This window comes from Phocoena sinus, chromosome 2 (genome assembly GCF_008692025.1).
Source record: "Phocoena sinus isolate mPhoSin1 chromosome 2, mPhoSin1.pri, whole genome shotgun sequence".
NCBI classification, from domain to species: Eukaryota; Metazoa; Chordata; class Mammalia; order Artiodactyla; family Phocoenidae; genus Phocoena; species Phocoena sinus.
The window spans coordinates 80142956-80158607 of record NC_045764.1 but is presented as its reverse complement, the minus strand read 5'-3'; the positions used below and the strand labels follow the sequence as shown (position 1 = coordinate 80158607).

Below are 15652 nucleotides of genomic sequence, written 5' to 3'. Positions count from 1 at the left end.
ATCTCAGGGGTTGAAAAAGGCCTAGTGTATATCTATATCTCTCTATCTTCTATATAGATATATATAGAGAGAGATAGGTAAAGAGATATATATATAGATCATGTTAAAAAATAAAGACATGCCAAAACTCAGTGAAATTGTATAATATTTAAGACGTATTAATTTGCTAGGGCTGCCATAAATAAAATACCACAGAATGGTGGCCTAAACAGTAAAAATTAATTTTCTCACAGTTCTGGAAACTATAAATCCAAGATCAAGGTGTCAGCAGGTTTGTTGTCTTCTGAGGGCTCTCAGGGCTTCTTGCAGATGACTATCTTCTTACTGTGTCCTCACACAGTCTTTCCTCTGTATACCTGCAACCCTGGTGTTTCTATGTGTGTCTAAATTTTCTCTTCTTATAAAGACACCAGTCATACTGGATTAGGGCTCACACTAATGGCCTTATTTTAACTAACTCACTTTTTGAAAGGCCTTATCTCCAAATACAGTCATATTCTGAGATATTAGGAGTTAGGGTTTCAACATATAAATTTTGAGGGACAAAATTCAGCCCCTAAAGGATGTATACATTTAACGTGCCACTGCTTTCAACCACAGACACCAACACAAGAGTAGATTACTTCATGTGCATTATCACAAAAAGCCTAAATTTGAGATCCTTTATGAATGGGAGGCTTGAGCCTGACCCTGTCATTGGCTCTGGCTCTTAGAAAACTTTAAGCCTGGTTCACTGACAGGTGGATTAGGAAAGGGCTTCTTGTAGAAGGCAGCATCTTTATTAACTGTAGTAGGATAGTTTTGCTGAGGTAACAAGGAAACCAAGAAACTGTATGATTTAACACAACAAAGATTTACTTCCTGCTCACCCAACATCAGATACTGGTTGGGCAACCCTATGGGGGAGCCTTTGTCAAAAATGAACAAAGCCAGGGCTTCCCTGGTGGCGCAGTGGTTGAGAGTGCGCCTGCCGATGCAGGGGCACGGGTTCGTGCCCCGGTCCAGGAGGATCCCACGTGCCACGGAGTAGCTGGGCCTGTGAGCCATGGCCGCGGAGCCTGCGCATCTGGAGCCTGTGCTCCGCAACGGGAGAGGCCACAGCAGTGAGAGGCCCGCGTACCGCAAAAAAAATAAAAATAGAAATAAAAATAAAATAAACAAAGCCAGATACTAATTAAAGTTGTAAGGACAGATTTTAATTAGCAGTAAATGAGTGCAATGGGGAAGAGTCCAGACTGAACGAGAGTCAATTTTGATTTGTACAGACGTCACTGGCTGTTTTAGAGGCAGAGTGTAGGAACAGAGAAGACACAAGCAGGGGCTCTCTCTGTCTTTCTCTCTATACTGTCCCCACTGCTGAAGCCCAACAGTCCACCAAAAAGAAAATCATGACCTAAGTTCACACACTCAGAAATCCTACCTTCCAGGCCTTCCTTGTACCCCTTCCATCAACTGGTTCTCTCTGAAGAGTCATCTCCACCCTGCCGTGCATTAGGTAGGACAATGGTTCTCAAACTTCAGCTTGCACCACTACCACCTGGAGGCTTGTTAAAACATAAATTGCTGGGACTCAACCCCAGAATTGCTGCCTCAGTAGACCTGGGACTGGATCAGGGAATTTAGATTTCCGACAAGTTCCCGGGTGATGGTTATGATACTGTTGGAGACATGCCTGAAGTAGACATGTCTTAACTAACTACAGATGACCCTTGAACAATGTGGGTTTGAACTACGGGGGGCCACAGTTTTTAATAGTGAATACTATAGTCCAACATGATCTGTGGTTGGTTGAATTCGGAGATATGGAAGAACTACAGATATGGAAGGCTGACTATAAGTTATGAGTAGATTTTCCACTGTGTGGAAGGTCAGCACCCCTAACCCTCTGGTTGTTTAAGGTTCACCTGTACTCACTAGTATTAATTAAAGAACTAATATACAGTCATGATTTTACTTTGTTGAATAAATTAGAATGAAATCGAGGTTGCCCCTGAATTGTACATGAACACTTTCATTCAGGCGTACTTTGTATACTCACAAAGAAATGGATGTTGTCACAGCCAGTGTACTCACAACTCTTACGGGCACAAGGCCTTAAACTACATCCTACATGGCTGAGCCCTTTTCCTTAAATGCAACCTATCCAGACTTGCTAACCACTGGCATTTGTAGGCTAGTGGATGCGAGATCGTGGGATCAGTTTCCTCCCAGCAGGAATTCAAGGGACTAGGTTTTTCCTATGAAGTAGAGGCAAGAATTAGACCATGGGAAGACCTTAAGAATAATCAGAAATGGATGTGTGGATTCCCCTGCCCAAACTAAATCTTGAACAAGTGATAGTCTGAGTTGCAACAAGCTCCTAAAGTCAGGCTTCTGTTGGTTTTTGTTCTTGCCATATAGTGAAATGATCCCTGCAGTTTACAGTATCATAAGAACCTGTAAATTGAAAGTAGTATTCATATGTATGAGTAAATCAGCACTCATTAGGGAAGTCCCAAAGTAATTTTCAACATTACATCTAAAATAAGTTTTGGACAGGTGCATTTGGAAGATACTTCAGTCTGATCCACCACCTGTTTTCCTAGATTTATTGGTCTGCTGCTTGATAAGATGTTATATTTTCCAAAGTCAGTCTTCCATTTAAATTGATGTGTATTATCACTTTACCTTGTACTTCCACAAACTATGGATTTTCTGTTATCCCTAATTTCAGGTTTCAGGTTTTCATTGTGATTTTTAAAGTCTATAAGACGAGTTCATAGTCCCATTCGGTGAATTCAGCTTTGTAAATTAAACATCTCTCCTTTAGTTTAACTCCTTGGACTGTCTCCCCAAGTTGATTTTGAGCCGCAAAGAAAATTCAGATGAATAGGTTATACAAAAACTAAAATCTTTTTTGTCTTTGCTTTTCTATGGAAAGAGATGGTCTGTATCTGCTGCTCTTGTTGCTTTCTCTCTTCTAAGAAAATCATGTCCACATTGGGCTTATGATAATTCAAGCTCTGTTAAGTAACAGCAGTAGGGTGCAAACTCATCAATATCTCTTTAAGTAGTTGAAATAAAATGTAACAAAGTTTGTTCATTTTCCCTTATTTTGCATAATTAATGGGTGCAGAGGGCATCCTTAGGCTCAGAGAGAGTTATTAGATGGAGAGGGAAAATTTAGAATTAAGATTAAAAAGACAGAAAGAGGGGAAGGATTAGGCAATATTTTTTAGCAAATATTGCACCAATAAATAACTTACTAATTAAAGGTAAATGTATTGAGATAGTGTGATGCAACAAAAGCTGAAGTTTAGGTCTTAAGAGGTGGTGTTTATTATTAGTAAGGCTCCTTATCATAGAAAATTACTGAAAATATTCATTGCTAAGTGACATATATGGGAATGTTCTGACCCCCCTCTCATAATGAGGTATTTAGGAACAATGCAGAAAGTTGAAAAAATAACCATCACAAGGAATTTTGTCATAGGGGTGCGTGTGTGTGTGTGTGTGTGTGTGTGTGTGTGTGTGTGTGTGGTGGAGGGGGAGAGGATGGGAACTAGAAACCATGAGAGATGATGAAAGCATGAAGTGTCATTCAGGAAAAGAAAAATCATTAAGGGGGCATTAGGTAATAAGTATCCAAGCATAGAGGAGGTTACCCCCAAACAGTACACCTTCTGAGTATTTAGATAAGTTAGAAATAAAGAATTTTGTGATGGAGCTGGTTGTATTAAAATGGAATGGATGCATGTGGAATATCTTCCAAATGTACTCGGAAATATTACAAATTGTCATCTAAATATAATAGTTTAATTGAGATCCTTCTTTTGGCAAGGGTGTAGATTTAATCACTACTTATGGCCATTGTTCAACTGAATATTACATTAGAAAAGTTTTCCCAGTTAACATAACCTGGATTGTGTGTGTGGGGTGTGTGTGTGTGTGTGTGTGTGTGTGTGTGTGTGTGTGTGTGTGTGTGTGGAGATAGATACATATATCTGTATATACATACATATAGGTCTTTACTTACCTGGATACATTTCACAATGTTTTTTTCCTAGACCATCAATAAAGTTCTGCTTCAGTATGCTGCAATTGTATCAAGTGATTTCAGTTCATACTGTGATAAGGAAAATGTGGTAAGTAAAAATGTCTCTACTTTCAAGTATTCCTCAGTTGAGAACCACTTCTTCAAACTAATAAGTAAGCAAAGGAAGTTGTTTTCTTTCTGTTTTCATACAGGATGATAGAAAATAGGGATCTCAAGAAATTGTTTGAAAATTTCCTAGTAGTCCTGAACTGGTACAAAATAGAATTCAAAGGAAGGTTGAGAGCATCTCAATGCCAGCCAGCTTGTGGTTTTCCATGATGATAAGGAATAAGGCTCATATAAACAGCTGAAAACCCTCATCATTGTAAACACTGGAGCTGGGACCTAGGAGTTAAAAAGTTGTTTATTGTTAATACCAACTAGTGTAGTTTTGGCACCAATACCAAAATGAGTATAATTTAGCCTTTCAGTTTTCAAATAAATTGAAAAGGATGGTTAATGTAAGGAGTGATGCTAATTTATACTCTGAATTATTAAATTAGCCTTTTATTTTTTGGATGATTGAGAAAACATTGATAAAATCTAAGCCAGTATTGCAGCTTAATAAAAGGAATAAAGAGAAGTAAGATAAACTAATTTAGAATATATTCAGTGTTATTTTATGGTAGAGGGTAAAACCTTTCTATTCACCATACATAATTTTAGGAGAAATCTGCCAGTAACATTATAGGATTATTTTTTTAAACACTGAAAAAAATATTTCAAAAGTCAGTACTAGGGCTTCCCTGGTGGTGCAATGATTGAGAGTCTGCCTGCCGAAGCAGGGGACACGGGTTTGTGCCCCGGTCCAGGAAGATCCCACATGCCGCGGAGTGGCTGGGCCCATGAGCCATGGCCACTGGGCCTGCGCGTCCGGAGCCTGTGCTCCGCAACGGGAGAGGCCACAACAGTAAGAGGCCCAGATACCGCAAAAAAAAAAAAGTCAGTACTAGATTTTTCAAGACAAAAGTCAGGGTGTTTTTTTCTCCCTCAAAAAAATCAGTTCCCACTATCAGGCAAGTCTTAAAGAGAATTCTTGCTGAAACCTCCTTGACCTCTTGCTGACAGCTCATTAAGATAAGTCAGTCCTAATGGTTCTTGAGGGTCCCAAAAGATGCTTCTTTTCCTTAAAGGAAAATGCTACCTAGAAATTTTACTGAAACTCCCAGGTATCTCAGCAGTGATTTCTAATTGCCATTGATTATAAATACTCTAATAGGCAAGATAGAGTATTTATTTATTGAAAGCATATAGCTACAATTAAATTTATAATACATTTGAAAAGTATTATATTGAAAATCAAAACAGTGACAGATAATTTCAGAAAAGATTCTGATTTACTAGGACAGCCAAACTGAAGATTTTGAAAGGTGACTATGAATTATCAAGGCTAATTCCTGTCATTCAGAAAGGAAAAGTAGCCTTGAAAGGCCCCTGCAGACTTTATAGTATATTTTATTTTTTAAAGGAGAAAAATTATAAATCAGCATTTATTGTATTATTCTCTGTATTTTTCATTTATATTTTATACTTATAAAAATCAAATTTTTAAAAAGTCATTGAAATATTATAGCACAGGAACTTACTTTTCCTTCCTCAATGCTTTTCTTTCCTAATTACTGATATCTTGACCAGTCTTAGACTCTCATTCAAATGCCGAGTATCATTTTAGCTTTTCCATGAAAGGTTATCAGTTAGCTGCTTAGTTTAAGCTTTCAGCTGAGATAAATTGAAGAAATGCTTTTGTACACTTGTATGTGTACATATCACTGCTGTTACAGATTTCTTTAAATATCAAGAACATTGAAACATTATTATTTTTTAGGTTCTCTGTATATATATGACAATATTCCTATTTCATCTGCAAATTTCACTAGAAACTTTTAAAGAGAGACATCTTCTAAGAGATGACCATAACACTTGCTTTCCCAGGGGTCAGAATTATAGATGACAGTTAAACAATATCTGTGACAGAATTTTTTTTTCTTCTGTGACATTTTAAATTTGGAATGGGTCACAAGTTTTCAATCCATTCTTCCACACTCCACATTATAGCAAAGCAACATTATCTAAATCAGAAATGCTTGATTTATTTTTTAAATCTTTTTCAACTCAAAAACATAATTTGGTGGAATCTAAAAAAATACAACAAGCTAGTGAATATAACCAAAACGAAGCCGACTCACAGATATAGAAAACAAACTAGTGGTTATGAGTGGGGAGAGGGAAGGGAGAAGGGGCAATACAGGGGTAGGGAATTAAGAGTTACAAACTATTATGTATAAAATAAGCTACAGGATATATTGTACAACATGGGGAATGTAACCAATATTTTATAATAACTATAATAGAGTATAACCTTTTAAAATTGGGAATCACTATACTGTACACCTGTAACTTATATTGTCCATCAACTATGGTAAAAAAATATATATTTGGGTCATGTAGAAATGGCCACAGCCTGAACAAATCTAACTTTTATATTCACTGTACTTTAGGTTCCTAACTTTGTTCCAGGTTTAGAGCAAATGAAATACATTATGACATTTTTAGGGGAAAAGCCAAAATATACAAAGGTTAAAAATTAACTTCACACATAGGTTACTTTTATCTAACTAAACTCATCAACAAATGATGCTTCTAAATTCGGTTAATGTTCCCTTTACTATGGGTATTTTTAGCTGTCTTTGCTTGTTTTTCATTTACCACTGAAATCTTTAAAGTAAAAGTTGTTCCCCGATTAGGTTTAAGGTAGAGTTGTGTAATTCAATTCTCAGTACTGTTTTGATAAATTGATTCAATAAAATTGAAATTTGAACATGTCAAGGTCAGGGGAAGCTTAATCAAAGAGGAAAGTCTCACGTTCATTTTTATCTCCGTCTGGATAACTGCATCTCTTTTTTTATATGTAGCCTTACCCAGGTCAGTGGCAATCTATGCCACGTGAGCCCAAGTGTCTTTGTTCATTTGGCTTCTTAGTAGCTCTTTTCCATCGGAAATTTCCTTAATACCAACTAGTGTAGTTTCTACACTAGTGTAGTTTCTACTATATTAAGAAGGCTTGGAGGTTGGTTTAATTTGTAAAGCTGGAACTAAAGTACTATTACATGTGTCAAAAGAGATAAGCTTGAATGCTAATATCAAATAATCATAAAAGAGACTACCCAGCTAACTTAGACCCATGAAAAGCAAGGTGATAACACCTTTGCCCATGTAGTCTTCCTGCTTCTCCTTGAGTCGTGCTCTTGCTTAGTTCTTTCCCCTCTACAGTGAAAAAGGAAAAACCCCAACGTCCCTATACCCTGATGGAAAAAGCTCTGTTGGTTCAGTTTGTTGACATTGGGTCAAGATGCGGAAACCCTGAAAATCTGATCATACATGCCACGGAAAGCATTAGGCCTGGATCCAGTGACTCTCCATCACAGCTGGCAATCTGAATCATTTGTAGAACATTGTGGTTCAGCTTACTGAACAAAATCTATAGGAGATAAATCTCTGTGTTAAAAAAAAGAAAATATTTAAGTGCCTGGAATTAAGAGAGTAGAAGTTCTAAATTGTTTTTGTAAATTGAAGTTAGGATGTGGTCACTTTAAGAGTCAAATAGAAAGTTTTTCAAAGGTCAGTAATGTGGTTAAAACAATAATAAAATCTTTCCACTGATGAGCACTAACACCTCTCTGATGTCCTGGAAGTCCTTTGCAGGCCTCTCTCTGACTCATTATTGGCTCATTTCCCAGCACCTTGGAAGGCATATCCATTTTCCTTTCTTTCACTCTTTTCTTCCATTGATATGCTGGCTCTTCAGAATCAGTATGTAGCAAATATTAAATTATTCCATAACTATTCTGAATTCCATTATAAATTAATTTCTACTATTCTGAGGACACATCTAGTCCTGTCAGAAAGCTGTACATCTTAATGTGATTGTTATATTTCTGCCTCCTTGGAAATAAGTCAAGGAACATTTTTAAATCATGTATTATGTGTGAGGCTCTGTGCAGTACTCTGTAAGAAAAAAGCAGAAAAAGACACAGAGACACATACAGTGCATTTAAGGTCAGCTGGGAAGACAGTCAAAAGCAACTCAAACGTGAAGTTAAATAAAACAAATGTCAAGTGAGTGACAAAAAAGATGCAGTGTGGGAAAACAAAGGCCCTAACCTGAATGATGGACATGACTGAAATAGGTGAAGAGGTTCAAGTGAAGGGCCTACATGCTAAGCCGAGCCACAGAGTCTGGAAAGCACAGGTGTTGGGGAGGTGGGAAGCAAGCCTCTTGTAGTTGAGAGTTCATCATAATACAGTAGAGGGAGAGGAGAAGACACGCATGGTTTGGAGCTGTATAACTAAGGGCCTTGAATACCAAGGGGTGGCCTTTATCGATAGCCAGAATTTATTAAAGGTTTTTTGGGTTTTTTTTTTCTTTTTTTTGCATTTCTGAAATTCAGATGGTGTTTTAGCTTTTGACACAGTGAAATAATAGAATAGTTTAAATTCGTTTGTTTTTCTTAAAGTAAATCTTTAAAAAAGTAAACTGAATTTGGTTAATTTTGAAGTACAAAATGCCACAATACTAAGACTAAAATAACCTCTAGTAATAGGTCTCCAATGGTTTATTGTCTAAGTATATTATTAAATTTCATTCCCCAAAGTGGTCATATTTTCTCTCTTCTATTCTTAACTGTTAAAAAGTATAATCTTAAAATAGCATAATTATTCTATTTGCCAAATAGAATTGAACTTAGGTGATAGTTGTATACTATCACATTGAAGGTAAGCTCATTCAATAATTTAATGTATTTTTTGTTTTGTTTGCTTTATTTAAAGCCCTGTATATTGATGAACAATATTCAACAATTGCGGGTTCAGCTGGAAAAAATGTTTGAATCCATGGGAGGAAAAGAGGTGGGTATGTTTTTATGCCTGCGTTTGCCAAATATCTCAGAGGTCATTAGCAGCGTATCTCTTTGCTATGGAGAGTGACATAATCAAGTTTTTACATGGCTTAGCTAAAGAACAGGAAATGCTAACAATCTAAAATACCATTAACAGCTAAGGTGATCATTACTCCGCAACAGAATACTTCATTAAATACATCGGAAGTGTGAATAGGAGGAGGGAGATGGTCAATAGCCTTTTGTAATGTGTATATATAGTCATATATACACTATTAAATATATTTTTGTATATGCTGACGATACGTAAAATTTCACAGTTGCAGATGTCTTTTACCATACTGCACAATGTCAACTTGATACCAGTTTTCTTCTGCAGTGTGCTTTGTGGCACTACTGGTTCTTGGTGTATCGCTGGTTTATTTTTCACATCTCAAAAACCTGTCACAACTGTGTTGTGTAGTGTCTGTAATGTGTTGTGTCTTTGTCTAACATCTCTGACCTGCAATTCCATGAGCAGAAGAAGGAGGGAGAAAGATTCTTTTATGAAGTTTGTGATAGTACGCGTCTTATGACTGTTTCCCCTCCAAACTCAAAGACGATTGCACTTCCTACTTGTTCTCATTTGCTTGTTTGGATCAGGCAGACTGTGAACTACTAACGGGGCACCTGCCTTGAGCTGCCGCAGTATTTCACAAACCGACATGAGCATCTGGGGAATTGAGGACTGGAGACAGTGCTGCAAGGGAAGGTCATGCAGCTGTCATTCTCCCACCACCACCCGCTCCGTAAAACAATCCCAAGGGTGGCTAGGATGAAGGGATATTTCTGTTTAAGGTTTTATTTACACTGTTCCTAGTTATTGTGATAAGTACGCAAGACATATGTAAAGCTAGGTTCGATTTCAAAGCCAAGATCCCATTCATTTCTAAATTGATAAGGCTGAAAATGCTTCTTTTAAGATGAGACCTCTTCACACATGATCACATGATGTTTCTTTTAACCCAAGAGACATTTATACATTTTTCCCCTGATGTCTTTTTTATTATTCTCAAGTCTCAGTCTTTTGAAAAATAAACTTGCTATTTAGCATCCTACAAATGAGAAGCACCAGGATACGTGGGTGAAGGTGCAAAACATATACTCTCTATAGGTCCATTAGGGAAAGAATTTCTGCTAGGAAGCAAAAATACAGTGGGGGTATGGTAACCATATTTTTAGAACTGAACAAATATCAGGGCATAATCTGACGTGGTCAGGCAATGACACAAAAACTTGAAATTAGGACTAACCTGGTAGTTCCAGAATATGTGGTGGCTAAGGAATGAAAGATTTCAAATGCAAAAGTATTCTACTAATAGTCGACGCAAAGTATCAGTCTAAGGAGAAGGGGCACTCTAGATATCAAGATTCCCTTTGAGGGAATCATTTCATGCTTCTTCCTGCCCTCACCTCCTTCCTCAAATATTTGATAAATGCCTAGCCTTGCAGGGACAGACACTCAGGAGAGAAAGTTAAGTAAGACAGAGTTTAGTGGGAGAGATAGATTCATAGGAGCACAGTTAAAAGAGAGGGCTGTATAGACAGTAAGAATGCACAGCAGAGTTAGTACAGAAACTAGAGCCAGTGACTGCCTGGGGTGAGTGACATCTGGGGTCAGATTTGTAAAAGGAGGTGATAAGTAAATTGTCTTTTAAAGGAAAAGTAGAAGTGAGCCTTGAGGACAAAAAACTGCAAAGATATTTTGCCTTCTAGCTATCTCTTCCAGAAGTCATTCATATTACCACAGCTCAATAGTGTAAAGTATCTCAGTGGTGTAAATAACTTTGCCAGCCAAGTTGTTCAGGTACACTTTCTAATACAGTTTCTAATTTAAAATAAATTTATTAACCTTGACTTTTGAATGCTTGAAATATTATCTTTTTTCTTATTTCTCTTTGTTTCTCTTTTTGCTTTTAATAACTCTAAAATACAAAAAAAAAGGCGCGTTACTTTTGATGTCATATTCCTTACAGAACTAAGCTAAGTTTTAAACATTTGTGAAAAAAATTAGGTAGCTTTTTACTTTTCCAAGGTAGCCAATAATTTGTAAAATACGCTATTGGTAATTTAGGCAATAAATTCTCAATGCCAAATTATTATTTCTTACAAACTTTAGGGAGTTTGTACGAGTAAGGAAATTTTTCTCAATTTGGACACATAAAGAAATGCAGAAGAACTCAAGAATTGGTAAATTTGCTGGCCAAAGAGATTGTTTTATAATTAGATGGGTATGCTATTTATGCCCATTATTACAAAAGACCTGCAATTTGCATATTGGCCTCAAAATTACTCTTCCTATTTTAGTGGTTTAATCCTATGATTTGGATCAGATAAATGTCAAATACCTAACTGAAACAAGAGCTTTTCTGATTGTTTTTTCTTTTTCCTGTTTATATGACAAGGCATTCTGTCTGTACCTGCTTAGAAACTCATGCTTCTCTCAGGAAATGAAAACTGTCATCCAATATTTAAATTGCTGTATTTTGACAGTTTCAGATTTTCAAGTAATAACCAATTATTTGATAGAAAATTTCCATTCACAAAATCCCTAAGGGAGACTAAAATGATTCATAAGAAAAGAGCATAATTTCGCCCAACTGACCTACCTAACCATTTTTGTATGACTTTAAAGTCATTGTCTTAACAGGTGAACAAACTAACTCAATCTGCGTATCAAACTAATATGGAAACAAAATACATACTTTAAATAAGAAGCAACCCAATTTCCTGAAGAAAACCCTACTGTCAGAGCCATTCCTTGGAGGTGGCAGATATGTGGGTGGGGAACAACCACCTATCACGGTTTAGCACAGTGGGGCATGAAGAAAATTCTATGGGAGCTCTTCTCTTCATTTTCTGTTTCCAAACATTTTTATCCAAGTGAAGTTGGTCTAAAATTGGTATTAGGATAATAGCAAGAACATGTGATAAAAAAACATTCAGCTTACAAGGTTCCCTAGGATTGGGGTGGGCAGTTGACATATGTTTTCTTGGTTAAGGGTTGGGGAGATATGGTTTATTAGGCTAATTATGTTTAAATGCACATCAGTGTCAGGGCTATTTAAAAACAGGTAATATCTAATTGTTTTTCTGAATCACTGCCTTGCAACTGGTTATAGGTGAATGGAACTCTCAAAGTATGAGACTTAGGGATATTGTAAGTTTCCAACTGCTAGAGAAGTCTGCATCTGTTAAGGTGGCCTGTGCATGTGCGGGTAATCTCTTATGACAGAGACAGAAAAAAATTAGTCCAGAAGAATCACATTGGCTCTGATAAAGGAGCAGAAACTAACCAATCCTGAAATCACCTAGATTTGAGTGAAAATTGACATTAAGGATTGGTTTGACATACCCAGTAAAGTATCAGATGTCAAATGCAATCTTTGGTTTCTACTCCAATGTTTTTAATCAAGTTAGCATGACATAGAGCTACCCAGATGCTGAGGTGTGTCAATAATACTTCTTCCTAATAGTTTCTTAGTATTAGAAAATGTTCCTAGAGGGTTATAAGATTTATGACCAGTGTATTCTATTAGGGACACTTTTTGGTCCTGGGTTGCCTCCCAGGAGTTTAAACTGATTTGGGTCATATGTGTATTTGGTGTTCTTAGGTTCTCTTGTTTATACCAAGTCCTCCTTTAACTTTCTCTACTCCCCAAAGTTGTCTTCCTCCTATGCCCCTCTCTTCAACAGTAGTTCAGCTTGGGCAAGAACTATAGGTACTAATGGTAGGAAATTGAATTTCTGAAGACTCAAAGGAAGATTGGCTTAAATTTCAGAGAATATTCTAGGTTTCCCTTTACATGAATTTCTATCAGCTAGATACACTACATCTATTATAAGTTATTCTATTTTGACAACTGGTTTGCAAAAATTAAATTAACAAACAGGATAAAATTTTCTAAATGCTGGTAAAGTTTGTGTTCATCCTTTAATTTTAAAAAAATACTCCCACATTAATAGTTTGATGTTTTATTTGTGTTCATTTATATTATGTTATTTTCTAATATTGATTGATATTATTTTAGCACAGAAATCAGTTAAAAAGAATAATTGGCTTTTACATTGTAAGAGTAAGCATAAAATGTCCTCTTGATTTAATTATTTTTCTTTTGCCCCCTCCCCCCAAAAGAAAAATTTAAAAATAAATAAATAAAATGGGAAACTTTGAATCTTGAACTCTGAGTTATCAATTGGCATCCAGGAAGAAAAGTTAGCCCTGTCACCTCCAGAGAAACACACTGGAGCAACAGGATAATTGTTTATTACTTTTAATTCCATACTTGGAAAAATAAGGTACAACACAACATGCAAAAATTAATTTTTAGCCATTTTTAAAGTTTTCAATGGGCCTATTTATTTACAGGGATATTAAAAATGAAAATATATTTTCAAGCAACACATATGTTCAACTAATGTATAACCAGTTCTCTAAGTTATGAAGTTATCAAGTTCTGTAGGATATTTTGTCATACCTTGCATCCCACTGCTGTAGCCAACAAAGGCTTTGCTCTCTAGCTCTTTTTTGTATGCATGCTATGCATTTCAATCAATTTTTTCAAATGTAAGAACTCTTCAGGTTTCATTAGAATTATCTAAATTTTGCATTTGATTTCAAAGGTTAAAAAAAGGAAAGGAAAGAAAACTGTATATGTATGCTATATTGTTTGAAGTTTACCTTGTAATAAGCAAAATGTCCTAAGAGATAAAAGGCATGCTCTCTCAGAACTCCAAAGTAATATTGTTTATGGTCTCTTTGCAGCTAGATCCTGAAGCTAGTACTATTCTAAAAGAACTTCAGGTTAAACTCAGTGGAGTTCTGGATGAGCTCAGTGTCACTTACGGTGAAAGGTAAGTGGCCTAAGTAATTACTATCCAAATGTATTAGGTTTCATTTAATGATAATCATGCCTTCAACACTGTCTCTCTCCTCTGACTAAGTCCGTTTAACCTCAAGACTCAATCTAAGCATCACCTCCTCTGGAAAATCTTCCATGACCCTGCGATTTTATAGTGATGTCTTGCTGCTTGCTCCCCAGAACTCCTGCTCCCCAGTATCCTGCAGTTGAGTAGCACTTACAACACTATGCTCTGAGTTCTGGTTAACTTCCCTCTTTCCCTCTCTTTATTGTATGTTTCTTAACATCTCATTCTTATTTGCAATTCTAGTGTTTAGAGCTTAGCAATTGGCTGTTGAAAGAATAGAGGGAGGAGGGAAGGCAGAGATAAAATCCTCACATATATAACAAGTATGAGTTGTGTTCATGCCATACACATCAGTGTGGTTTCACTTCGAAAGAACTGAACTCTTAACCCCATAACTGAATTAAGTCAGGGTGATTTGTTTTAGGCTTTAGAAATGTTAATGCAATTAGCTCATGGGAAACTACTGACATATCTATGTTTTGTCTTTTTTTTTTTTTAATTAACTTTGCTTGCCTATGGTGTGTTTCTAAAGAATGAGAAGTTCATCCTAGATAAACTTCATTTTGGATCTATAGGAAAAAGCCGTCATCTCATCAGCAAATGTTAAAATAGATTAGAATTTATCCCTTATCGGTCATATCATTTGCAGATATTTTATCCCATTCAGTAGGTTGTCTTTTCATTTTGTTGATGGTTTCCTCTGCTGTGCAAAAGGTTTTAAGTTTAATGAGGTCCCATTTGTTTATTTTTGCTTTTATTTCCTTTACTTCAGGAGACAGATCCAAAAAAATATTGCTGTGATTTATGTCAGAGTGTTCTGCCTATGTTTTCCTCTAAGAGTTTTATAGTATCCAGTCTTATATTTAGGTCTTTAATCCACTTTGAGTTTATTTTTGTATATGGTGTTAGAGAATGTTCTAATTTCATTCTTTTACATGTAGCTGTCCAGTTTTCCCAGCACCACTTATTGAAGAGACTCTCTTTTCTCAATTGTGTACTCTTGCCTCCTTTGTCATAAACTAATTGACCATAAGTGCATGGGTTTATTTCTGGGCTTTCTGTCCTCTTCCGTTGATTTATGTGTCTGCTTTCATGCCAGTACCATACTGTATTGATTACTGTAGCTTTGTAGTATAGTCTGTAGCATAGTCTGAAGTCAGGGAGCATGATTCCTCCAGCTCTGCTCTTTCTCAAGATTGCTTTGGCTATTCAGGGTATTTTGTGTTTCCGTAAAAATTTTAAAAATTTTTGTTTCAGTTGTGTGAAAAATGCCACTGATAATTTGATAGGGTTTGCATTGAATCTGAAGATTGCCTTGGGTAGTATGGTCATTTTAACAGTATTGATCCTTCCAATCCAAGAACACAGTATCTTTCCACCTGTTTGTGTGGTCTTTGATTTCTTTCAGCATCTTATAGTTTTTGTAGTACAGGTCTTTGGCCTCCTTATGTAGGTTTATTCCTATGTGGGGTTTTTTTTTGTTTTTGTTTTTAATGCAATGGTAAATCAAACACATTTTTGATGAGGTTCATTACTTTCATACAGAATTTGCTTTAAATATTAGTTCAATAAATGTTGACTTATTATTTGAAGCTATGTCTTCAGTTCTCAAATAAGACTGAAATTTACTCTTATGGAGAGGGCTAGTTATCTCTTTGAATCTCAGTCATCACTTATTAGTGTGTTTTGGAAAGATACATGCTTAACACACATT

General features: G+C 36.2%; 1 protein-coding gene across 2 annotated transcripts in view; it reads left to right on the top strand.

Annotated features, from left to right (window-relative positions):
- UNC13C (unc-13 homolog C) overlaps positions 1-15652 on the top strand; it is a 586631-nt gene that overhangs the window by 488815 nt on the left and 82164 nt on the right. For both annotated transcript variants that reach the window (XM_032622977.1, XM_032622978.1), the window contains 3 exons: positions 4047-4124; positions 8903-8980; positions 13775-13863. In XM_032622977.1, the coding sequence (XP_032478868.1) occupies positions 4047-4124; positions 8903-8980; positions 13775-13863 (245 nt within the window). The remainder of the gene's footprint in view (positions 1-4046; positions 4125-8902; positions 8981-13774; positions 13864-15652) is intronic.